Raw genomic sequence first — 27,629 nt, 5'->3', positions numbered from 1 at the left:
ATAAATTCATGGAAAATGAACTAGTAAGCATGAAAATTAAATTGTACGGAAAGCGAAAATGTAGGTAGATTAGGTTGTTCAAAGTGCAAGTGGAACTGGTCTTGTTACAAGCAAGTCTCTAAGTCTAAGGTTCACTAACACGTCAAGTTTTATTGCCTCAAAACTTGAACTAAATGGAAAATCATGCTCCGGTACACTCATTTAACTCATTAAGAAAATGGTTTTCGAGAAGAAATCGAAAGCTCACAAAAATCAAGTAAAAATTGAAAAGAAAAAAAATCGAGAAAATTCGCAAAGATCGATAAAGTCTTCTCAAATTTGTGAATTAACTGATTGTGCGCCTTCGGCTCGTTCCGCAAAGGTCATACTAGCCAAAACAACAAACTTAGAAGCGAGGACGTAATATACCATTCTGGAAAATTCATGAAAATTCAAGAAAATTTTCAAAATTTTCTTAATTTTGAAAAAAAAAATCAAAATGTACTTGAGCTGCTTAGGATCAACAGGAATCTCGGTTTTCAAAATTATTTCACCCATTCACCTTTCGAAATCTTTATTTCATTTTCCAGCCGTTTCAAGCCGGCTTGAGCCGTGTTTTTGGCACCGGCTCGGCTGCGGCGCGGCTTGCTCAAAAATGGCCGGCGGCGGCTTGATCGGCGGCTTATTTTCGGCGGCGCTCATGCCTGGTACAAGTAACACAGTCAACTTGATAGTCATATTCTCACCAAGTGATAGCAAGGTTCCAACTTACGTAACGTGAAACTGCCGCACTTTAGACTGTATCTTTTTCACTATATCGTTCTGTAACAGTTTGCTAGTCCCTTTGAAAACCTAAAGCGATATGTCTCCCCCGACGTCGTAGGCCACGTAGTTTTGACTTTTCTCTGTACTGACAAGCTTTGCCTCTTTAATTAATGATTGAATTGAATTGAATTCTTTCGTCGATGAACTTAATTATTTCGACCATCATACACTGCGCGATTTATTGATTGGTTTACCATATAATGCATTTACACGACACAAAAACCTGAAATACAATCAATTGGATGCTTGTTCCACTTAAACACCCACCCTGATTTTGCAATGGATTTAGGGTGATTCGAACAAAATTCAGCAGACATCACGCATTGTATACCATATCGTACTGCGTATACAACGATATAGTGTCTGTTGTCTATTGTGGTACGGTATGATTATGGTTCTATTGTGCGTCGATGGTTCTATACGATTGGCAGGATGAGTTTCCTCTATCCTATAATTATAATTTCATTGAACATTCACACACAGCAAGATGATTTATGACATAGATGAAAATTATGTTTTGATCGAACTTCATTATGGAATATCATTTGAAATGAAAGTTCAATTTAACTTTGCTTTTGATCTGTTCGTTTGTGCGAATTTAATTTGTCGAAAATTAAACGAGAATTTCCATTTTCAATTTACAGTTACTCGATTACGTGAACACTGGGATGAAACCTCACAAGGTGCCTTGCAGAGAAAATCGGCACTAACGTCAATGCTGGGTGATTCTCAAAGGTATGTAAATATTTAGTTAATCAAGCTGCATTCATGCACTGAGCATGAAAGATAATGTTTGCTCTTTGAATGGGCGTATCTTTATCTTACCACAAAGATTTTGCCGTAGTAAGTAAATATGAAAAAAATGAACGAAGTGATTATTCGCCCGCGAGTGCGAATTACAATTTATAAACTCGCGTCCGAATAGAATCTTTTACCAAATGTGGCGCAAACAATGCTCCCTTTTTATAAAATGCGACTAGCTTAGCTTAATCGCTGGTGGAAAAGTGTTAGACCACGAGAGTGACACTTCCGGGAAGAACTCACTACTTACAAAACGGGAAGTTTTTCACTTTTTTTGCTTCCGGGAAGAAATAGTACATTTCGTACCTCGGACTAAAAGTCTTTTTTAGAAGCTTTATGTCTCCCATTACAAAATGTGACACAAGTAGCTTAGGCTTAGACGTTCAGAAACAAACAGTCTTAAGATAATTTCCATATTAGTGGGCGAATAGTCTAGACGATCAAATTCACACACGAGGGCGAATAGTCCATAAGCTGCTAAGCGCCTCTAAAAGTAAAACCCCTAAAACATAGACATTCTTTATACAAAAACATACTGTTGTTGCAACCGTTAGCTCTACAACACTATGTTTGTGATTCGATTGTGAAAAAAAAATTCCATTCACGAATCTCATCAATTATGAATGAAGCTGGTCCCATGGCACATTTCAATGTAGGATGTGCTGAGGGGGAAATCATTGCCAAAAATTATGCGCCACAATTTCTACTACTACTGCAACTGGACTTTCCTTCGAATTAATTCTGTTCTGATTCCAATAGTGTCAATTTCAAAAATTTGATTGATCTACTCCACACTAGCGGGTTGCCCCTCGATAATAGTAACACTTTTTCCAGATAGAAATTCGACGAAGTGTTCTCATGTCACTGCTTTGAAGAATCATTGTTATTCACCGAACACTTCCATTTCCATATGATTTACTGCACTTTCCTCGGTTTTATCTTTGTAGATTTATAAAAACCGAAACAAACATTTTCGTAGGGATAAACATGGAGAATAGAAAGTGTATTCCAGACGCATATATGACCCACATTATCATAAATATATTTACGTTTAACGTTTAGCATTGCCATGTTCTTAATTCAATGTCATCGAACTTGTACAAACATTTGAGTTTATTTAAACCTAAAAATACATTTCGAAAAACTGTTCTGTTTCCTTTCGAATGGCATATATGTGCACTACACATGTGTAGTATAGTTGCCGATGATGTTTGCATAGTTGGAATGTAAATAAACGGGATGACATCAATTCGGTGATACGTTTGTTACAAGTACAACATTTGTATGGGAATGTGACGGAATTTATTGCATTTTTAGTAGCACTCTGAGTATGAACCGTAAGCTGCAGTAGAGTTTATCATAGAGGTTTGTTGAACTCGTACTCGAACCCCCCTTCCTGTTAATAAGTTTCATTTTTTATTGCACAAGTTTTAGGTGCAAATTTACCGTAATCCCTGCCTTTTCACGTAGGACACACTACCGTTAAACTAACCGAATCTCTTACTATAGCTTAACATGCTCGTCGAACGAATAAATTAGTTTGTTTATGAGACAGAGCTCTTAATTCCACAAGGAAAGATACGTTTATGTTTCGTTTCAATTTCGATCTGCACTTCCAGGTAAAGCGGAAGGTAAACGACGTTCTAGGTGTCGTTTACCTTCCGTTTTGTCTCTTGTCGTTAATTAGTTCAGTCTATCATTGTTGACGGCGCGCTTAAAGTAGTGATAGAATGGTATTGTGAACTCGCTTCCGTAGTAAAATTCCATTCTTTTTCTGTTATCAATTGACATGTAGGTTACCAATACATATGCACAAAAGAGTTTTCGTGATTAATTTTCTTAGAAGTACCATTAAGGGCCGATCCATACAGTGCGCATGCTAAAAGCGACGCGTTTTAGAACTGTATCTCTCCACGGACGCATGGGTGGACATTTTTGAAAGAGTGGAGGACACACTTTTCCCTAATCCCTCTATGGAGGTTGTGTACTTTGTGAATGAGACCTAAAGAAGTGGTAGCTGGAAAACGTCTTATTTGAGTTCAATGCACCGACCAATTTCTGTCCTTTTTTTAGTTTCTTGATTATGACGATAATAATTATTAACAATAAACCCGCAAGGCTCACAAGTCATACTCATCCTGTAACACACACATGAATTTAAAACTTCTCAGAAAATGTGTTACGTTTCGTAAGTGTCTGGGAAACATAGGCGTGGTCACAATCAATTTCATTCGCTTCACCAAATCATTTGTAAACAAAAACCAGATTTTTCTTTGCTCCGCTCATTTTTCATATAATAGATGAAAATTCACGAATTTTTCTATATTTTCTTTAAAAACCATTACCGATAGATACGAATCGAAACGTTTAGAAATTGAAGCATGGCTGGCTCGTATGGAAAATCGTTCGGAACTTATGGGACCAGTGGGAACAACAGCTGATATTTTAGAAGCACAGCAGAAAGAGCAAAAGGTACGTGTGTATGTAATGTTATATGAAATTAAAACAAAAGGAAAAAAAGATACCAACCGAACCGACGTTGCTTTTGCGGTGGTTGTTTTTAATTAAATTTTTCTCGTTCAGCCAGGAAAGTTTCGTATGATTGATCAGTCACACGGAACTAATTCAATCAACGTTTTTTGTGTGTGTTCTTCTTTCATTTTCTATTTTTCTTTTGTTTATTGCAGTCCTTTCATGCCGAGTTACATCAGTACAAATACCACATAGAGCTATTCAGTCAATTAACGCAAAAACTAATCAAAGTTTATCACACGGATGATACATCAAGAATTAAAAGGATGACTGAATCTGTCAATTTGAGGTAATGTTGGCCACGTGTGTTTGCGTGCGGTTTTTCTGTGCATGTCCATTGTTGTGTGCGGATTCATCGATTGTCTTCTGCATAGTTCACTGCTCTTACTCAATTGTTTACGTATTTTTGTCTGTCCATATTTCAGATACAACAATCTCAACAATGGTGTCATCAATCGTGGTAAATTATTGCATGCGGCAGTCAATAATTTACAATCGTTCGACAGAAATATGGATCAGGTAAATACAATATTTTGTTGTTGTTTTCATTGCTGTAATTTGGTAATTAATTTGACGGAATTGTTCGGTGCAAAAATGTAATTATCGATCGACAACTAAAAGTGGTTTGATAAAGTGGTTGGATGTAACGATTTGGTTTTGTTTGCTTTGTTGCAAGATTAAATTTATCGTGACATTGAACAGTGTAAACTTTGTAGAAATATCGAGCGCATTACAACAAAATCACTGAATCTGTTACTTCATTTGTTGAAGCATCTTCCAATAATTGATTTAAAATCTTGTACTTCAATATTTTTTATCGTTCATTTTCCAACAACTTTGAATTAGATATCTAATTGATTTGTCAATTATTGGCCAGAGACCGTCACTTGTAGTTTTATCATAAAAATCTAGGATAAGACCATGCACGAACCCTGTATGTGTAAAGTCTATACGACGTATTTTGACTGTGCCAATACTTCCATACTCTAAAGATATGAAGATATTGCCTCTATTCAACAAGTCTTCCTGTTTCAAAATTGTCCATATTTGATTCCCAACAATTTGTTCCACTGAAATCTAGTCGCTCGAATATCGAAATATTGGGGATATCAAATCTAAAGATCGACCTTCGTCCTTCATACCTTCGTAATTTGCTTTAATGATGATTAGTGCATTAGTGGAGAAAGCTGTGCGAAGAAATTAGCTTTGAAAGAATGAATGAGAAGCATTTAATGTGAATGTTCCGGAAACGGAAATTGCCTGGAAAACAATTACGAAAGTCCAGGCAAAGTTTTTGTTTATCAGCAAATAACTCTTTTTCGACAGAAACCAACCGCAGTTTATTTGCAAAGCTTTCTAACTTTAATACTCACATACCTGAAGTTATTGTTCCCGACATAGGATACAATCTATCCGAAACTACTTGACCGATTCAATTGCATACCATTGTGAAACAGCTTCACTCCATTATTAACTCTTTGGTTTTGAGCTGTGCTACATAGAAAGCTTCAGTTTCGCTGTTTTACACTCTAAATTTTATTGATAATGTATCCAAGCTGGCACCTCAATAACACCTCAATCAGCTGGCTAATTTTTTTTTTTATCATATTCGTTCCAGTTTTTGGCCTGGCTAAGCGAAGCTGAATCGGCGTGTGAAAATGCAGAACAGGAAATCGAGAGAAAACCTCATATTATAATGGTAAGTACATCTTTAAATCCACTCCATTCTTCGTCGAATTCGTAGATAACTAAAAGAAATCATCACACGATACGAACTCTATGAGTGAACCAATGAACTTTGTTAAATAAATCCTTGAAGGGAAAAGCTTTTATCCAAATATACATTGAACGTTGGTTCGCATCCGTGCTACAACGGTATTGATCTGTTAACTATTTCATTGAAAATCGTAACGAAAGCTTCCATTTGCTGATATCGATGTGTGTTGGTGTGCACGTTGAAATATGTGTAAGCGACGACGACAAATCTTTTAAGCTTGAACAAATTTTGTTAATGCAACGAACCATAAAACGACTCAATGGATTTTTTTGTCTGTGTTTTTCGGTCAGTGGAGGACGGAGGTACTGGAAGAGGATGAAATGCTTAGTCAAATGTGATGGTTATTTTAAGTCGGTTAGAGCAGGTGTATATATTCAAGTTGCATTAATGCATCGAATGTTACGTTACATCGTGCAGGTCGTTGTTAACGACGACAGCAGATAAAGTTCACAAAGGATTTTAAAATCTTGAAATGAGAAATGTGCAGCACCTAATTAGTCCTGTAATTCACGCACATAAAAGATGCAGTATATTCTGAGTAGTGCTTTGCTGTCGAGTGCATTTTCATATTGTGCTCGTCCCTTGTCGTTACAAACAAAAAACGTTCAATCAATGTTTTACGCTTCGTTTTTGCCGGTATGATTATAACAAAATCATTCATATTGTTGAAGTATTACAACATTTTAATCCACTAAAACATCAGCCGGTGTGTGAATGTTATGCTCCCATTTCCCGAGTATTATTACCAAACAAAACAAAGAGAAAAATTGCCGTTCTGGTTTGATATAAAAATTATTTCGTTGTGCAAATTAAAACCGTATGCAATTTGAAGTGAAATGACATTTCGTTGTTTTGTTTGGTTTTTGCACACACCGAAACAAAACCCTCTCATCTCTAACCCAATTCCGGTTTGAATATAATTTGCATAAATCCCATTTAGGAATTTTTTTTTTCTCCTCGCTTTGAATTACAAAATAAATAAAAAATTACGCAATCGAAATGTGTTTAATTAGTTTTTATGTGGAAAAGCGTTGTGGTGGATTATGATGGTTTGTTATTATGCCTTTTTGCTTACGATATTTCGAACGTCGTGATTTTTTTTAATAAATGTAACGTGAAGTCAGATTGAAAAGCATTTTCTTAGGAGGATGTCATGCGAATGCGAAATTTTTTCTTGATATATGGGAATTTTACCTTGCACTGCAATCGTGTTTTTATGAATATTCGAAGTACTAGAATCTATTTGCGAAAAAGGTTGTTTCAATTCCTCAATTTTACCAAAATCATAGCTTTTCTCACACTAAGCTCACCAAAATATCAGTGTAAAGTCTACAAAATGATTGCCACCACTCAAGACTAACTCGTAAAATTTTAAAGAATTGATATGTGTAAGCAAGACTGGTACTTCCTATCAAATATAATGAGAATGAAGGTTCTATAATTATGAAACCTATCTATATCAATTAATCTGGTACTTCATATGTTATACAGTATCTCGTAGTGTTTGATGCAAAATCTTGTACTTCAATAGATCTATTATACATTTTAATAAAAATAAGAGACCACAAGGAATAGGTCATCATTTGTTCCTTTCGCCTTTGTCGATAGCAGATGACTAGTCGTACAGTCGTACTAGTCGTCTGGAGTGACTGTGTGTCTGATTTCTTTTTTTGGTTTTGTTGAATTGTAAGGAGTTAATCCTTTTAAATGAAAGACGTTTTGTTTTTCAATCCTAGAGAACTTTAAACGTTTATGAAGTGAGATTGGCTGGAAAAACTACATTTTTTGATGGAAATTTAATAAATTTGTGTCAATAAAGGTGATGAAAAAAAAATTTCATCTTCTCAGCTCAGGAGCTCAGCGACGAAAAGTAAAACGTTGTATGCTCCTCGGTGCAACTGCGCTTTGAAAAAGGAACTTTTTCATGCGTGATTTGGATCGAAGGGTCTTTTTTCTCTGGTTTTCTATGTTTTTCATGCTTTTGTCACTAGTGGTGAAATGGATTTACTTTTCACCACTCATTCTGAACATTTGAACCATTACCCATAAATAAAAATTCTGCCCTGACCAAATTTTGAACCACCGACACCAAAACCCAATGCTTATGGAGCAACACCTCTAACCATTCGGCTATTGAGATATATAATCGCAGTGAACCAATTTTTGAAGCGTACATAAATGCAGTCTACTTCTATAAGTAGAATGTATCTTAAAGGTAGAGTTATGTTTTGCATTTCAAAAGTTCATTTTTCGCAGCTGGTTGCAGAATACGTTGTATGTAACACGTTGGGAAAGTGGTAGTTGATGTGGTTATTAAACGAGCGAAGCGACAAAAACTACCACTTTTCGCAACTAGTTTCATAAATTACTATTTTAGGTTCACAATTTGTATTCTACACATCTGGTACCAAAAAAGCATTTATTACTCGGCGGCACAAAGATTTCTGCTAAAAGAATAAATTTGCTGACAAAAAATCGATGGGAAAGTGGGCTCACTAAATCTCGTTAAAAGATCAAAATTTCTTAAGATATGGGTGTATAGGTTCTTTCAGGCCTATGAGATTCACTGCGATTTCTGTGTACGCTTTCCAGACTATTTAAAAATTCCTAAAAATTCCTAAGAATTTAACTTCCATTTAGTGGTGCGCCCACTTTTTGCGCCCAATCGAAATTGCTATTGTTCTATTGCTACTGATACTGTTCTTACATTCAACATCACTGAGGAGTAATTAAAATGAGTCTGATGTCATTTTAGCCGTTTTAAGTCTTAACTCCTGCTCAAAATTTGAACTTCTTCCGCCAAAATGGAATGCTACGAAAGGAAATGTGAAATCCCTTAAAGGGAAAATCTTTTTCAAGAAAAGGTCGACTGTATTTGCATTTTTATTCGTTTTTGTTTGGGTCAACGGCTTTGAATTGAAAACCCCAATCTCATAAAAGGTAAAAAATGTGTAAAACACTGGTTTATTAATTACAGCCCAGTAAAACAATAATCCACTAAAAAAAACAATTTCTTTCACGGCAATATAAAGCCAATAGCAAAAACATTGGAAGTAATTAATTTTCTCTGGCACTCAAAATCAATTTATTTATTTTCCGACCGAGTAAATCTTGGCTGGGTATAACCAACCACCAATATAAAAACTGAACAAAAATTATTCTTATGTCCGCTGAAATGATCCTTTTTGCTTTCCCCTTTTTTTAGTGTACACGTTGTAAAAAAGAAGACATTTCACTTATGGCATGCCTTCGATGTATACGTATATGTACACTCAGTTTTCGTGCCACACATTTATGAGCCATTAAAGCCAATCAACAAATTAATTAAATCGACCTGACTATGGCACAATATATTAATAGTGAAGTCATCACCATGTGGTTGTTAAAACAATTTATTATCCCTTCTGCACGTGTGTTAGGTGTACGTATAAATACATATGCCATAATATTGTGTGTACCAAATCCATGCCGCGTTATCATATAGAGTATTCGACATATATATGAGCCATCACAACACCAATACCCAAATCGATATTTTTGTATTTTGACAGAAAATTACATCAACTAAATCCCATGTTGGTAAAATACTTATAAACACAATGGGAACATGGTAATGTGATAATATTATCTGACTCCGGTGGAAATGCCAATCGATGTTTGGTATGTAACATACATTTTTGGTACATATACAGCATTGGATAAAATGTAGCCTCCACCATATACCATGAATCGATTCCGATGTATTATATAGACTGGAAATGTGATTCATTTTCTGTTTACGTTCTGACCATTTTGTGGTTTATTTTCAAAACTTTTCTATTGTCACACTAATTCCCATTTTTGTTTGTCCGGCCGGAGGGGACCGTCCCCCGAGAAGAGTTTGTTTTATGAAATTAACTCACTATGGGATCGATTTTAAGGTAATTAATTTCTGGCTAAATACTTTCGGGAATGTGACGCTATTGATAAAATGGTATATTTGTACATCGAGAGTAATTGATTAGAATATTGTGGTTCGATTACATCAAAATGAATTTTAATTGGGAGAATTGGGCATTGCACGTTGTACATATAAAATACATTTTCGAAAATTTACCGAAACAGTCGACGAGCATGATAAAGTGGTCAGTTTATCGTTGTTCGACCTGTACATATAGTGTAAACATAAAATGACCACTCATAGTATAAGAAAACTTTTAACGTTACGTTTAACGTTAAGTATGTTAGGTGTTTGGCTGAAATTGTTCACCATTCAGCTATAATCAGAAAATCTGTTATTTATTTGAGTGTTGGACCTGCCATAAAGGGAATTCAAGCGATTCCCGAAGGGCCTTTTGCATTTTTGCATGAAACAGGGTCTTGTTCAGGTTTTACGGGCCTTTACCCAATGTCACTGAAAGATCTTCTAGTAGCCAGTCCGGTAATGTTCAAAATATCACTTCGTGGTTGATACAAAATCTTTTACTTCGTTTGGTAAATATCGTCAGTGTTACCTACAACAACACTTTTTCACAACAAAAGCGAAAAATAGTCATTTTCTACCCTTCGCTGAAACTTAGAAAGCCTTTGTTGTGAAAACAGTTGTGTTCACCTAGGGACAAAAGTTGGAAATGGCATTTTCTCGGGTGACTTGTAACAATTTCCAACGTTTCTTTCCTCGTTGAATTTATGGAGTCAACGTAGATTTTGGAACATATAAAAAGATTCCTGTCTCGTGCCTGAATAGTTTTGTCTGTGACAAATGCCAGTCGTTTCTAAATTAGATCCGACGTGCTTTACTAAAATTTACAGCAAACGTACCAGTCTCAGTCTCAATCTCAATCGGATTTAATAATTCAAACAGATTTATAAGGCTGACTAAGCACCATACAGAATATGTTTTCCATGTTAATGACTTTACCAAAACTGTGCTAGTCAATTCAATTATTTAAAAAAAAATTAATTGCTGGTAATACGCCTCAGAGTTTTTCTCTTGTACTTCGATTAGTTGAATTGCTTACATTCTCCGTTCTGAATTCACATTATAATACTAATCTGATTTATGAGTGTGTGTGTGTTTAAATATGCAGATGATTGATTTAATTGAATGAAGAAAATTCATGCATTCGATTATTATAAACACTCATATACATGCACCGCACATGGTATGGATATTACTGGTTAATATAAAATCCATAAAAAATAAACACGGTACCGGCACCTAAAAACTTCTTTTCCGATTAAAGTTAAAATTGGAAAAGAATCAATGGCACTGATATACAGATCGGTTCGTTTTCCATGTAAATTCATAAAATTAATAAAATACTTACGTACCACTTGCTGCTTAAAAACAATAAATTAGAATCAGATGTCAAGTGTATCCATGTAAAATATGAAAATTGGGCGGTAGATGCGTGTGTCTGTGTTCTTATGTAATGTTTTCTTTATAGAAATTACTCAAAAGATGTAATCGAGCGATTAATATTTAAAAAAAAAGTTAAAGAAAATAATAAACAAAATTATCTCAGCATGTGCCGGCATGTTATGCTAAAATACACTGTTGGCTGGAATATAACTTTTTTCCTCGGAAACGCAAAAAATCTCCGGGAGCGAGACGTTTTGGAGAAAATATTCCGTCTGCACCGCAATTTTCCTCTCTGTGTACAAACTGAAACGACCACACTGCGCTTATGCCGACAGAAATTTCCCAAAAATTTCTACTCTTCTCTTTTCCGTACAAACATCCGTACGTATTCTCAACGATATCTCAACACACCATTTGGTACAGTTACATAAATTTTCTGAATGCCGCTGCATCCAACCTACTGGACCAGTTTAAATTGTCAGTTTGAGCGTCGGTACGCTTCAAGCAACATCTCGGTGATTTTGTTTTTGGAGGACAGAGCGTAAAGCACTCCGGTTGCTTTCAACAATTTTTCCCTTTTATGTGATGTGCGGATGTTAATAATAACATTGTTATGATGCTGGCTTGAAGAGACACAGATAAAAATACCGCGGGTTGTTATTATGTGCAATATATAAAATATATTTATGGTTGTTTTGTACGTCGTAAGTGTGTTAGTCGTACAGCATGCATGTCGGAATTGATACAATAGCAGAAGGATTAAATTTGTTTTAAGTTAAATGAAATCGGAATGAAACGGTACGACAGTATCTAAATTAACTACAAGGACAATAGCAGAATAAAATCGAGTAATTATAGGAAAAGAGACGGATTATAATTAAAACCGAAATTCAGCTAATAGAAAATGCAACGAAAATCGATAGTTGTTTATAATGTGAACCGCGGACGTGCTTAATTTTTTATGACTTTGGTTCAAGGTTTTTGTTGAACAAATTTTACGTTTCGCTTAAAGTACATAAAAAGTGTTTTTGTTTTAATTTTTGTGAACTCGAAAATTCCCAGCGATTTACTTTAATGGAATTGTGAAGTACCGAAATAGTAATTTTTAAGAGAGAAATTTTCCTATTTCAAAATCGTTTTTAATGTCAGAATTTACGATGAGTTTTTAATGGAAAAGTGTTTTACCAAATCAGTCAATAATAATTGCAATATTATAGCTACTAATTCTGCATTAGCTTAAGCGAAATGGAATTTCTATTTCTCGTTCAAATTCAATTAAAATTTTTGACTGTTGGCGTTCACTATTGAATTTTTGCCGGTGGTTAATTATTTAATATTTCATCAAGCAGAAATGAGTTATACAGTCCCGTGATAGAAACGTTCAATTTCTTCCCACGAGCAAAATAATCAGAAAGGTTTCCTACTTTACAAAAAAAAATGTTGGTCGCCTGGGGTGAACCCAGATTTCCCACGAGCTTTGCTCCTGTGATTGCAAGTGTTTTCCACCAGCGCACCAGCTCAGTCCAGAACCTAATATTGAAAACTTATCGAAATTATTGAAAATTACTGAAACTTCCCGAAAAATTTACCGATAAATTTTGCGCTAAATTTTGGTAAATTCCGAGGGGGAAATCACTATTTGTGATTAACATGGATCTGTTAATCAGAAACATAAGTTTTGTGAATCCAAACGGTTAATCGGTGACTAACATTGATTAACCGCTATATTTCACGTTTAGTTGTAGTTTTGCGACGATTCCCCCGGTTGAATGCTGGTAAATCACCAATTCATCATCATGTTAATCACTGGTTAATAATGTTAATAATGTTAATCACATCAATAAAAAAGAGTGGTTTCCCGCTCGGTAAATTCAGTCAATTTTTAGTAGATTTCGGTAATTTTGATAAATTCCGATAATGTGCCCTCGTTTTCAGTCTAAGAAAAATGCAAGAACTACTGTAAATCTGTTGCGGGATACAAAACGGATGTCCACATTTTATCCATTATTTTTGTTTATAATCGCATCACCACATCACCATGTGTTCGGTTTTGACTTTACGGTATTCCAAAATTAGTATTGGTAAATTTCAGACGAAGAAGACATTTGCCACCCAGAACCAGACATTTTAACACTAGAATTAACTAAATGCTTAGCATGCCAAAAGGAAATTCGAATATCATAGAACAACCGCCACCAGTAATTAAACCGTCTCAATCACATACCTTATACCGGTCAACCACAATATCGCGTAGATCTACGTGTAGATCCTATAAGTATTCACAGCAAGAAAATGATCTCGGTTCCGCTTCTCTTGAATTAATTAATTCGTAACGCAAAAGTCGACACCTCACAAGTTACGAAATACGAAACGCAAGGCAAATTATTGTGAATTTTATTACTGAAAATTCCCGAAAATAACTGAAAAGTTGTTTCGATAAATTTTGATGGATTCAGCTAATTTTTGATAATTTTCATTAATTTCTGTAAAAAAAATCGCAAAAACAAACCCTGTCGAAACGTATGAACCAATGAACCACTCTTATCGCTAAGGTGTCTTCTGTCAAATTTCGAATTTCTAACGTCATGATAATCGTTTCCGTGCTTCTATTTATACTTTTTGTACCAGAAACATTCGTTGTACCTACAATAATTGCTCAGTTCTTTCAGTCCCCCCCCCCCTTCAATTTTATTTATCTTCAATTCTCGCCTCATAAATTTAAAATTTTCCATTTCTCAATAAGCAGCAAAACAACGACATTGTAGCGTTCGATTGTCACAAGCGATAATATAAATACATTTTTAAACACATCCCTTCCGTGCAACTATTGATTCGTTTCAAATTCGAAATGCACTTCTGTCTACTTATCGAAAAGGTTTTGCAATTTCCTTGAGAATGAAAAATCAATTTCTTCATAGAACAATGAGCATCTTGGTTGTGTGACAGGATGACGGTGACTAGAGACTTCCATTGTGTTACTAGGAATATGAGAGGAATAATTATTATATTCATATGGGTATTGTTAAGGTATTCCGCTTTGAGACACACAGCCCAACATTATGCATTATGTTTCGGACATTGTAATATCCTTGAATACACTTCTCCACAAATGAACTGAGCATCCAATTACATATCGGGAACAGATCTTAATAATTTATACGCAAAATTAGGCAAATATTCCTTCGGCTGTGCAATATTCATGAGTCACCATAAACAATATTCGTTAATTATTAAACAAATTTGCATAATCAATAGCAGTTGAGTATTTATTTACCGTTCCCAACTATGGCATGGTTCCGAAACACAATTTAACGAAGTATTGTGCATCTGAAAATTAATATGATTACAAAATGAATGATGGTTTCGCAATTCGCATCGCATCTCTGTGCATATGCATATGGATGGGTTAATATTGCACAATATCTCTTTCGGATATCTTTATAGGGATGTTATAGAAATTTCGGTTTTGTGTGTGCTGTGAGAAAGTTGTGTGTTCAACTACCGAACTCTGAGCTTCCCACAGTCAAGAGTGCTAGTATGGCTGTTGTGTTATGTTGTGCACATTTCGAACAATAGTGTTGTTTAGGCTATAGGTACAATAATTCAAATAGTTAGACTAATCGGGTCATTTATCAGAATATAGGTTGGTTGTTTTACATAAACCTGCAATTTAATATAACTTTGCAGTGCAGAGTGTTATTACTTGTCATATTTGAGTATGTGAACATAGTCTGGGGTTTGTTGGAAGAAACAATAAGAACATTGAAGCTTGTTGTTGTGGATTATGGGTAGGCCATTTGTCGGTTTAGTTTATGGCTTTTTCTAAGTACCCACCGAATTTGGCTTCAGGTATAGAATTGTATTATCACATGGGAACATAGAATTCGCAGAGAAAACAAGCTCTCATTTCACTTTCGAGCAATGCAGAATCGTTTCGGTCTTTTCTGTAACTTACTTTGTAAAGACTTGATTAAATGAACATTTTAAAAGTTAGCTTTTAATTGTTGACATGACTTCGATTACCCTTGAGATTTAAGTTATTTTCGGAACATCTTCTGCTCATATACAGTTGGAGGAAGTGCAATTTCAGCATAAATTTGCATCAGTTGTTCTTTAGTTGATCTACACAATCAATCAAAACTGTTTACACGTCTTTATACGGCTTTACCACTATCACGCACACGCTATCACGCAGTTTAATCTAATTGTGTACCGCGAATTGTATCCCACACGCCATAGTTTGATGATAATAAATTGAATTATTTAAAAAAAATCTCGCGCGTGCGTGTAGCACTGTAGCAGCTTCAATCGTATAAGCAGTTTTGATTGTATGTGTGGATCAGCTGAAAACCAGCCAGTTCATGCTGAAATTACACTGCCTCTGACTGTACCCTAGTTCAGAGAAACATTGTTGTTCCTAACATATGCACCAGGATCTAAGATTTTGTGGATTTTTCTTGGCAATAAGCGTTGATCAATTGAAGTCGTGAATACGCAAAATGTATAGAGCTCTTAGGATTGATTGAATCTTTGAAATCAATGGAAATTCCTAATTATTTTTTGCTAAGTGCACGTTTCGCCTCAAAACAAAACAATAATTTAACAAAATGAGCAGGTGAAACGACTTTTAAAAAGTAAAATATTATTGTGCGATTATCTATCTGATGAAACACCCCGATCACATAAACTCTTTCATGAAAAAACACAAATGTTTCGTTCATTCATTCGCGCTAATTCCACGTACGCTACCAGCTCAACATATTTTTGTTGTAACTCTCGTCTATTTAAAATGAAAAGCTGTGGTTAATCGTTACCAGAAAAATTTAAATTCCATAAAGCTTTTAATATTTCAAACAACTGAGCTCACTACAATAATAAATTCGCTCAAAAAAAGTGAAACAAACGATTGCATTGCAAATATGTGCATTTGTAACACGACATTAACTATGATTTATGGATGCATGCATACGGAAATTATACGGAGCGAAACTTTCGCAGATTAATTTTGACAATGTAACCCTGTGTTCGCTTCGCTTTAAAAAGCAACGACCAACAAACGACAATAGGCTTCACAGTTTCTATTAGTTCAACTTAGTTCAAAAGATTCCAAACAGAAAAGTGTACGTTCCTCTCGACTCCCTTAGCATTTAATACAGTTTTTAACATTCAAAAGTATCGACACATTATAAATTTCTTATTTTGCTTACTTCTCTCATTTCTCCATATACTCGTTATGGAGAAATGAGAGAAGTTGGAGAAATAAGAAATGTACAATATGTCGATACTTTTGAATGTTAAAAACTGTAGATATTTACAAGGTACATTCGTCAAAAACCGTACTTTTCATAGCTCCTGCACTTCTATTGCGTCACATTTCCGTGCTTTTATTGACCTCGGCTACGGCTAGGATGAACAAATTTCTAAAACTCGACTTTTCAACTTTTTATCCCTTGATCCATTGATTTTTGGTAACTTAGTTGTAGACTGAGCGAAGCGAGGGCTAAATGCGACGGTGCCTAAAATCAATCTACTTTGGCCACAGTACAAACATCTTCACATGAATGAGTATTCTTTTAACTTTTCAACGCGTTCCTTACGTTATTACGATTAAAAGTTATCCTCTGACGAAGCTTGTTTTGGGGAATTTTGACTCTGGAAAAATTCTGAATAATTCATAAACAATTCCGAAAAATTGCGAAAAAGAAATTCAGAATTATTCGGAATTTTTCTAAACTTTCAGAATTTTACAGAAATAAAATTCTCTAAAATAAGACCTGAACCCTTGAGGAATCTTCATAAATGTTCTCGTCTATACGTATAGGAACGCTCTGTTGTCCGCCTCGGTCAATTTCAATTTAGTTTGTTTCTTCTAAAATATGTAAATCCGTTATGCATGTTATGTTCAATGAATTTTCCTCTCAACGAATATCGGCATGTTCAGCAACAATATTCATAATCATAAAGTTTTCCCTTTGCATTTATTTTTGTCTAAACTACCAACAAACCATTAGCAACACATTCCCGTTCCCAATAATTCGATCCCACTGCATAGTGGATACATGCTAGCACTCACTCACTAATGTTAGTTTGTTGCTTATTCGTATAATATCCTCTGGCGTAATAAACTCAGTAAATTCTGATATGAAAAAACACGAGTAGAAAAACACATACACACACTAACAAAGTTTCAACCGATAATTAACAGAGAGTGCAGTTTACAACGTTAAAATCAATGAACAGAAAATAAAAAATAGAAAAAATAAAAACTCGACTTGTGATATCCGTATGGTTTCAACTGGGAAACGAATAAAAAAATGACTTCAACGAATTTGCAAAATGGTAATCCAGAAAGTGATAATCTATCGACGACTCCAATTAACCAGAAAAATGCAATAAATTTGCGACAAACACAACAGCAACAACCATTGCTACCGCACCATAATTTATTTAATGGAAATAATAAAATACCATCTCAAAGGGTTATCGGCGCTGGTGGTGTTGGTGGTGGTGTGGCAGTAACTGCTGTAGGTAATGGTGATAGTGCCGAACCGAATTTTGAGGGATTAGTGATGAATCGAAAAATTACCTTAAACGGAGGAAACGAGCTTCGAATTGATGACAAAAATATTTCTTTGCATTTGAATAATCCATTCGTGACTAATTATGTGTCACAGCAACATTATGCTGAGGGAAGATCCGGGCCCATTAATCCATCCAATAATGTTATAAGAAACCCAAATTTCAAAGGAAGTGAAAACAATTTGGATGAGTGTGGTATACTCTATGGAGATGGTAGAAATCGGCCGAAGCGACCGCACAGTATTGCTGTTTCTTCACCACTTAATAATCGACAGAACAACGATTTATCAACGATTTATTCGCACAAGATAAATGTTCAAGCGGGTCGGGATTGTGACAAAGAGCCCATTTATGCTCACATGTACAATCAATTCAAAAACAGTCCGTCCCGTTTGCAATCAAGAAGTACACATGAATTTACCTTGTATCAGCCACCTTCTCCCATAGCTAACATGCAACAACAACAAGCAGTCCAAATATCACAGACTGGTGTAGTTCAAAGACGATCACACAGCACACCTCGACCGATACAAAATTTTCCTCAGCCACAACAACAACAACAACATTCACAACTTTTAAATGGGCAATCAACAGTAATGGCACAAAGGCCTCGCAGCCTTGACCGTTGTAACGGCATCCAAACAGTGGATAAAAATTACAAACCTCCCATTCCGAGCCGAAGAATGCCACCGAACAGCCAAAATCCAATGCTTACACCAACATCCCGACAGCCATCATCCATGGCCACTGGTATGCGCCAGTCGGCAACATTTCACGGTCAACTTAATAGACAGGCGGCCAACTATAGTTTTCCATTAGAAAGTAATAATTTGAGTAGCGATACCATCGGTTCGGAAAATGGTACGAGACGGAAAACGGATCGACCCATGTCGTATGCATATGGCACTCTACCTGACCAAGTATTTTTGGAAAATCAATTGAGAATTTATTCGGAACAGTTGAAAAGTATCACGGAAAGTGTTCGCAAATATTCGGAACAGGCAAAACTACTATCTGAAATGAAAAGGCAACAGCAAATGCAAAAGCATCCACTGCAAATGTCGCAGCAAAATGTAAATAATAATGTTCCTATGATGAAGAACGATTCGAAGCAGTATCATTCGGGTGGTAGTGATATTGGTACGGAAGAACCACAAACTCCGTCCCATCAGTTGAAATTATTTTTGGACAACATTCGTTCCATGAATAGTTCAACTGAAAGTTGTGATGTGGTAGACAAAGTTCCTGAACGTAGTGCTAATAATGACGTTCAACCGGCCTATCGATCGACTAAGATAAAAGATGATAGCCCCAGCTACATACGACCGGAAATGAAAACCCCATCCGATCAATTGAGACACTTCTTGGATGCGATTCGGTCGAACCAAGTGACCGAAGAAGATGATATCAAAGGTGCGTGTGATCGTTTCAATAAGTTCAAGGAGAAAGTTGAAAGTGGTAGGCCTAAGTCGGTCAATATGGACAAATTCGGCCAAAGTGTATCCACAAGCGAAAGTTTCTCGCAAATTTCCGACAATTTACGAATTATGAACGAAGACTTGGAGGCTTTGGCCGCCAAAAGTCCATCGAAGTTGAAGTTCAATCAACAACCGAAATCCGAGAAGCAAACGTTGGATTTCAATCAGATATTAGATCACTTTCAACGCATCAGCGGTAATGTCCATTCCGCTGAGACCATGGACTATTTGCGAAAGTGTTCGGAATCGTTAAAGCACTCGTCGGATCAGTTACGAATATCGACGATGAACAACAATAATTTCGGCGATTCGCCGGAAAGCAGTTCGTGTAGCACAACGCCAGGATCGATACGGGAAGCCGTACAGAATCTGTTAATGCAGCCAAGGAATGGTTTTCAGATTATGGACGATCGAATGAAATTGTTCATCGACATTTTGGACTCACAGGAGAAATTTAGTCAGGTAGGTGGATCGTTTAATGACTAAAATTGAAATTTATGAAATTCTCTCGTGGCAATTGCGGAAGTTTTCTCCCTGCAATGCTGAAATACAAACAAATGGAATTGTAGATTTGCTGCTATTTGTGTCAGAATTTTGAGAAATATCGAATATTGAGCAAGATGCCTTTATAATCAAACTCAATTCACTGACTGAAGTGAATCTCGTCTACATCAAATATTTGCCCTGAAAAGCGAAGAGTCACTCCGTATTCATAATCTTAGTCGTTCGGCATTGTAATCCTTTTTCTGAAGCCACCAATTTAATTAAATGCCAAACGACGATTGAACTAATTGAAATAACAGAAATCTGAAACGTCTCGACCGAACTTGCCGGATCGACGCCAAAGTTCCACAAATATTTTATTTTAAATAGAATACCAACCTGAAAGCCGATAGGCTCCTTAATCGTATAAAACGCTAAACTATTTTAACAGTTTTGGCATCTGTCTGAGAATGCGAATGCCACAATGTTTGTACACATATAACTGTTAGCATGTTATACGTACACCACCCGGAAGAAAGTTGGTTGTTATTATGAGCTGGGTTTATCGCCTGTATTACAGGGTGTTACTTTCATTCGGTGCAGTGTGGTACTGGGTTTTCCTCAGGGACGACGATGAAATGCCTGTGCTAAAAAGATAAAATTCACATTGCAGCAATGTCTTTCCGTTAACGATTGGCCTGTCGCATATTAAATAATCATTTCATTTTGAAGACCCTGTATCGAGCACTTGTGCTTAGCGAGCGAGTTAGATATGGCTGCCTGTATTTACACTCATTGTGTGCTTTCACATGACACATCCCGTACTTAATATTACAGTCAACAGTATTGCATGACATGTTCCGAAATAACAGCAACAACAACACCAAAATAAGATGAAAAAGGGACGATGGGATTAAATTAGATGACGCGATACAGTAACAGTAAAAGCCGCTTTGTATAAAATCTCCATACATGGGCATGGGATTGCAGTATATTTTTCGAATGAAACTGTTTCTGTTACGTTTACAAAACCGGCAGACGACGACGACAACGATGAACGGGAAAGAGGAAAGGCTTTCTATTTCGGCATTTTGTGTATTATTGTGTGTGCTTCGGGGTGGAAATGGGAAAACTATTTTGGGTCTTAAAATGGATGTGGGATTCTGTTATTCGTATTTTTGGTTACTGTAAACTTGTGTGTGATGACAAATGATATGGTATTATGTTTGGACGTGGAATTTGTGTCTTTAATTGAAAAACGGAAGAATTAAAATTGTTTGTATTTCAGCAGAATTTAGGATGATGTTATCGTGCGCTCTAAACGCTGCGCTTTGAATGATTTGAAGTTTTTGAATGCAGTACTTTCAGAGTGCTGATATCAGTGCCGTAACTAGTAATATCTTCTAGTTACGGCCCTGATATCCTTTGGACCTCTATGTGCGTAGAGCCATGAATTCATGCCTAAAAAGACATTTTCTGAAATAAAAAGTGGTTTGTCCACTGGAAGTAAAGATCCATGAAGCCTAAACCCTGTCAGCTCTTGAGCGGGAGTGATTCGGCAAAATAGGAGGCAACGAGGGACATGTAAATACTATAAATGCAATGACATCGCAACATAAACGCGCTGGCGAGAAGTTGCCAATAGAAATCATCACCGTCTAAGTTACCATGAAAACTGCTGTGACGGTTTCAACGAACCACATTGCTCTGATATGAACGTACACTGTGTACCTATAAACCGCCAAACTTATTCGATTGAGAAAACAAATAAAAGAACTCAACAAGTCGTCCGACACTATTTTTTTTCTGTTCGAAAATAGTTATCAGTGTATCCAGTGACTGTTAAGGTGAATTTATCGAAAACCATTCACACCAAGTGGAACACCAGGATGCTTTAGCACAATAGCAGAAGCATAACTGAAGTTATTGGCTAGTTTATATGGTGTGGATGTGGATGTTATCCAATGTGAAAATATTTATCATCTGTCATCAAACAGCGTTTTAGATTGATTGTTTTTCCTGTTTATGTTCGGAGATTTTTGTTTTCACATTTCTTTTCCGAACATTTCTCCTTCCGTTCTTTTTTTTTTCGCCTATAACCAGTGTTCATGTTATTTGGGAGTTTACTTTACTTCATTCGATTCTTCTATTCATTTATTATTTATTCGCTGTGAATGGTGTTATAAAAGCTCTGCGTTATAGTACGGTCGATTTTGATAGTCATTTGGGAATTGGGTTCATTGATTTTTCTGTGGATTTGATTACGGACAAGATTGAAAGAGCCTTTTATATTATAAATACGATACCCATCATCCACCGCGCGTATTGTTATTGGCAGCATCAAATGGATCCATATAAATAAATTTATTTACCCGAAAATAAAAGAATTCCGGTTACATATACACATAACACAATCGGTTGTATAATGTGAGGGGTGAGGGTACATTTTGATATGAGCAGGCCTCAGGTAAAAGTCTGTGAAAGGTCATGAAATTGGCAGAACTATTTCGTGGAGTTCTTAAAGTTCCAATCCTTGTAAGACTTGAATATGAATAAGAAAGCTCCATCATTGACTTATAATGTCACCACTCGAATGGGTAAGCACCCGAACACAAACGCATGGACCTTGACTGATTTGGGTGGTCCGCGCCACAGGATATTCTCTAAATTTTTAACTTTCTGTATAATAGTACGAAGTTGGAGAGTGGTTATCAAAATTTCTAACAAATACTCATAATTGGGACAAATGTATGACATAGACACAAATTCGCAACGTTAAAAATATCGAATGTCCTACAAATTTTGCACATTACGATGCTGAGGTGCATAATATAGTTACGTACTCTACACGGTGTTTCCCTAGAGAGTTAATAGTATTTGATAAGTGGGGTGTTACAGCCCGACCCGAAGGTGAGGGCTGTATTCCCCACTTGTCAAATAACAACTTGGAACCTCGTAAGTACAATGCTTCACGTGATTAGGCAATGTAAATTAAAATAAACATGCCGTAACACGTAAATGGGACATTATTTCATGATGTCATCTGTCACACATTATTGTTATCCGAGGAGATAAAATGGGAAATTCCAACTAGATCGTGAATTTACTATCAGGGCGAATTGAGTGTATTCGCTCGAGTTGAAATCTCTTATTTTTCCTGAGGGTAAGACAACATCTTTCACTGCTATTATCCAAAGTGACAGTTCAGGTCAGAAAATTACTATTTTACCCCCAAGGGAAAGAAATTTTCTCGACTGAGTTGCGACCAGACAAAACTTGAACAAAATGCCATATTTTGTCAACCATTTTGGGAGTTTACCATACCGCTACCTCATACGATAATTATTTGCTTTGAATCAGTTGAATTGACACCTCACCTCACTGTGTCACTCAGAAACTATTTTTGGGAAAACATTTTTCCAAATTTTCCTAGGTTTTCCCTGATTTCCACTCATTTTCCAAAAAAACTATAAAAATTAGGGAAAATTTTGAAAAACGTTTTTCCAATGAAAGTCCTGGTATAATTAGAAATCTATTGTTGTTTCAAAGATGGTTTATTATCGCTACACATAAATTTTGTATCGATAATTTTGCAAGCTGAAGAGATGGAACAGCTGTGTCGTGTGAAATTTCTGATAGAAATAACTGAAAAGCTTAACACATTTTTTTGGTTAAACTTTCTCGTTCTCGAATCGATTGTGACAAGATAGTAAAATGGAGAATGTCTAGAGCGTTCCATTCTTCACATAGCTATCTTATAATAGCACGATAAATTTTGAATTGTTATACCGTTTGATGCACCCCGATTTTATTAAATTAGTAAAATTGATAACAATTCTCAGCTATATCGCAAGTCCATTTGTTATGCATTGAGGAAAAAACTTATTAAAACTTTTCAGTTTTAGAATTTCGCGTAAAAAACTTTACCATATTATCAACTTGACATTTATTATTAAATTGGTAGCGCTGTGTAATGCATACAGCTCACTCTACAATATTTCTCGTTCTCTTTGAAAGTATAAAGCAAAGGAAGAAGTAAAAAAAGAAGAAAAAATAATGCGAAGAATATAACTTTTTCCCCGGCATGGAAAGCATGGAAAGCATGGAAAATAAACCATTTTATATGCAAAAGACCCCGACAAAAATTTCTTCTTTTTTTTGTAAATCAAACCCTTCAACTTGAACTCACAACAACACTTAACCTATAAATATCAAATCAAGTATTCTTCGGCTTTTCCTCATCAAACTTTCGTAATTTTCATGCGCCTCTCTCTCCCGAACGAATGTGAAATGTTTGTTGTTGGGATTTTTTTCAGTCTTATTCAATTTTAACACATCGTCCTTTCTGTTCTACGTACATAATGTGTGGTTATGCATGGCTGAGAGGCGCGTAAACAACATTATATTCTTTTTGTGCTGCCACAGTCATCGCACACAAACCACCACCGCAATATTGCGTGAACAAACATTTTCCAATTTACTCATGTTTCCAAGTTTTGCAGGAAAAATTTTCCCGTATTTTTCATCCATCGTTGAAAATCTTGTTCGTCATTATATAACAGTATAACATAAGCTGAAGATGAATTCCCGCCGTTCAGCTAGTTTATAATAATTTTTCATAGTTTTTTTTTCCTCGCTTCTTTCGCTTATTCTTCTTCCAATGCTTTCAATTTTTTCCTCTTCATACTTCAACTTTATTCCACTTACCGATACGATGTTCATAAACTATATTATTACATTATTTATTTAAAGTAGTCGAGTCGACGGAAGGGGAAGGGGAGGCGATTGAGACAAGTATTGTTATTGGCAATATCAAAATGTGCTTTACTGTCTATTTATATTTAAATTTTTGTGAAAATTCCATTAATATTGTATTCAGATTGTAGTGCTGGGTTAAAGTGAGTTGCTGCTCTTTTTTTCCTTCCCACATATACTGGCTGAAAGTTGAATTGAAAATATTATTTATATTTTCTCACACTCAATGGATCGTCGTCGGATGTTGGGTTCAATATTGTTCGGTAATGCATTGAGCATATACTTTATGAATCCATGTTTGCCTAAATCGAATGAAACATAATCTAAGTCGACAATGGAATTTTTGATAAAATTTTAAAATTCGATTGTAGAGAAAGTGGCTCTTACTTCACAGCCAGAGGTATGTGAAACCTGAGACTCCAGAGGTCTAGTTATTATGCAATTTATATGGAAAACAGGCTGATATACAAAGAGACTCTGAAATTTCTTTTTCGTTCAGCAACGGACCATTGAAGTATTTTATGATTGCATTTAAATGCTGAGGGTAGTGTGCTAGTGGACATGTAATTTGTAAGGAAAAAACGGTGCACAGCTGGGACATGAACCCATTTTCACATACTAAATGACATGTCCCCAAGCAAACTACCTCAACATTTTAAGACAATATCACACTCATATGTACTTGACTGTGCTCAGTTGCTATAACACAACGTAAAAATGTCCCAGAGTTCATGTGTCATGTTTAGGTAGTTGCAATAGTCTTGATTTCCACTTACGAAAAGCGCACTTTGTTTACTCTTTAAACAATAGCAAAGAGTCGTGGTTTAGCTAAACGGAGGCAAAACGGAGTGGTTTATTTGTAATGGGGATTCAAGCACAAGCCCTATCGTTTAGTCAGGCTCGGATCGGTTTCGGATCGACCTCAGTCAATTCAGGTCTGCCCGAACCAGATTTTAAACCTAACTAACCTGAACTAAAATTTCAGGTACGACCCGAACTTAACCTGAACCTGAAATTTTCGATTTTGGGTTGAGCCCGAATCGTACCCGAATCTGACCCGACAAATCACGAACTTTTACGTAAAATTTTCGGTTACCAGAACCTGACTTGATCCATCCTGAAAATTTCATATTCGGGTCCGATTCGAGTTGAATCCGAAATCAAAAATTTCAAGTGCAGGTCAAGCTCGGATCTGTTAAGATTTGATGATTCTGCACAGCGAAATAAAAGACGATCTTTACCCGGTGGATGTACAAACAAGAAGAACATTTATTGACACATATGATTACGACTATGTACAACAATATGACTAGACCGATATGTCCATATGAACAACATTGAACATATCGGTCTAGTCATATTGTTGTACATAGTCGTAATCATATATGTCAATAAATGTTCTTCTTGTTTGTACATCCACCGGGTAAAGATCGTCTTTTATTTCGCTGTGCAGAATCATCAAATCTTAACAGGTTATGGGCCCAGATAAATTCAACAGGATGGAATCTGAAATTTTAGTTTAGATTTGGGTCGAAATCAAGTTCAAACCTGACCCATTCCGAGCTTACCTTAATCGCTTATTTAGCTTTTCTTTCTCCTTGATTGGTGATACAAACTTGAAATGGAGTTTGTTTGCTTTGGACACCATGCCAAGCGCATTTACAATGCTAAAACCGTCCCTATTAAAATTTCGATTACTTTAAATTTGGTACCAGCCAACCAACAGTCGAAAGATTTCATTATTCATCGGCTTTAATTTGTCGGTATCATGTAGCAATGTGAAGTACAATCATTTATTTCCCTGAATACATTTCTGGGTTTGTGGAACATTAACAAGTAAAGCAATTACTACTTCATGCTATGTGCATCATGTAAAATTTAACATTAACTTCATACAATTTTCTGTGTATGTTGCTCCTCACATTCAAACGCTATAGTACATCACATAAATGCGTTAAATTAACTCTCAACTCAAACCATTTTCATAATATACATCATACGGATCTAACTGTAGATACGTTTGTGTAAATGTTGGGTATCAAGATAAACACATAAAGGTTATACTTGCAGGAGTTTACGCAATGGGACATTAAAAATTTGATTTGAAGGTTAGTCACAAAGTTTGTATGTCAGCCTTAGTAAATGAATGTTATTATATAGGACATGTATCATCTGGGGATGTCGTGTGTTCAGCACCCCATACAATTGTATGCGTATATGGTGAACGTACACTTTTTTTTGCGTTGAAAAGATTCGCTTTTATGCTTGAACATGATTTTCATCCTTGATTGTGGTAGGCTTGGCTTGTTAACCGTTACCGGAGAGTTTTTTTTTCCGCAATTTTAAACATGTATGGTCCCAGGTATGCTCTTGTTGGATTCTTCGAATATAATAAACAGGTTGTATTATGTAAAGAGTAAAGCGAACGTGTAACCATCATGAACACATACGCTTTAATAATATCCATCATCATCATCATGCACTTTAGGGGAGCCGCTTTCTATGCTCATTTTCGTTAAAGAGACTGTGAGATACTATCTTGGCTTAAATAAAGTGGATGAAAAATAAATGACGAGTTATGCTTCGGTGGATTTATGACATCAGGCGAGATTTGTTTAACGAAGTATGGGATAGAGGCACATACATTTTCGTTTAAAATGTCTTAAAATTTTAATAACATCAAATGAAATTAGAAGTCAGTTCGTTTGCAGTGATATAAGTTTGGGTTAATTTAAACGAATTCACAAAGGTTTAGGGAGAGTGCGCAGGTTATTCGTAATTTTTGGGTTAACCTAGGCAAATATTAATCATAGCCTAATCAAATGTTGAGGTGGATATTGATTAGACCTTAAGGCCCGTCATTGGGAAATGACAGGACAGTTTCCCGAAAATGTATGGAAAATTTTATCGCAAAAATTCACCGAAAAAATTCAAAGAAACAATGCTTTCCATTGTATTCGTGCACCGTCTCTTTATGTCCCCAAGGCATATTTAAACACTAAAACACTTTTTACTCGATGCAAAAACAAAAAGTTTTTTTTTGTTTTGTCGCGATAAAACACAGAAAATATTTCGA

At 35.8% G+C, this 27,629-nt stretch overlaps 1 protein-coding gene across 6 annotated transcripts in view; it reads left to right on the top strand.

Annotated features, from left to right (window-relative positions):
• The window catches only part of LOC119076005 (dystrophin, isoforms A/C/F/G/H), a 339,975-nt gene that overhangs the window by 116,235 nt on the left and 196,111 nt on the right, over positions 1-27,629 (top strand). For all 6 annotated transcript variants that reach the window (XM_037182582.1, XM_037182583.1, XM_037182580.1 and 3 more), the window contains 5 exons: positions 1,449-1,539; positions 3,957-4,077; positions 4,293-4,426; positions 4,563-4,656; positions 5,756-5,836. In XM_037182582.1, the coding sequence (XP_037038477.1) occupies positions 1,449-1,539; positions 3,957-4,077; positions 4,293-4,426; positions 4,563-4,656; positions 5,756-5,836 (521 nt within the window). The remainder of the gene's footprint in view (positions 1-1,448; positions 1,540-3,956; positions 4,078-4,292; positions 4,427-4,562; positions 4,657-5,755; positions 5,837-27,629) is intronic.

Source organism: Bradysia coprophila, unplaced genomic scaffold, assembly GCF_014529535.1.
Source record: "Bradysia coprophila strain Holo2 unplaced genomic scaffold, BU_Bcop_v1 contig_232, whole genome shotgun sequence".
Taxonomy (NCBI): Eukaryota; Metazoa; Arthropoda; class Insecta; order Diptera; family Sciaridae; genus Bradysia; species Bradysia coprophila.
Note: the sequence above shows the minus strand (reverse complement) of the source record. Positions and strands in the feature narration are given on the sequence as shown.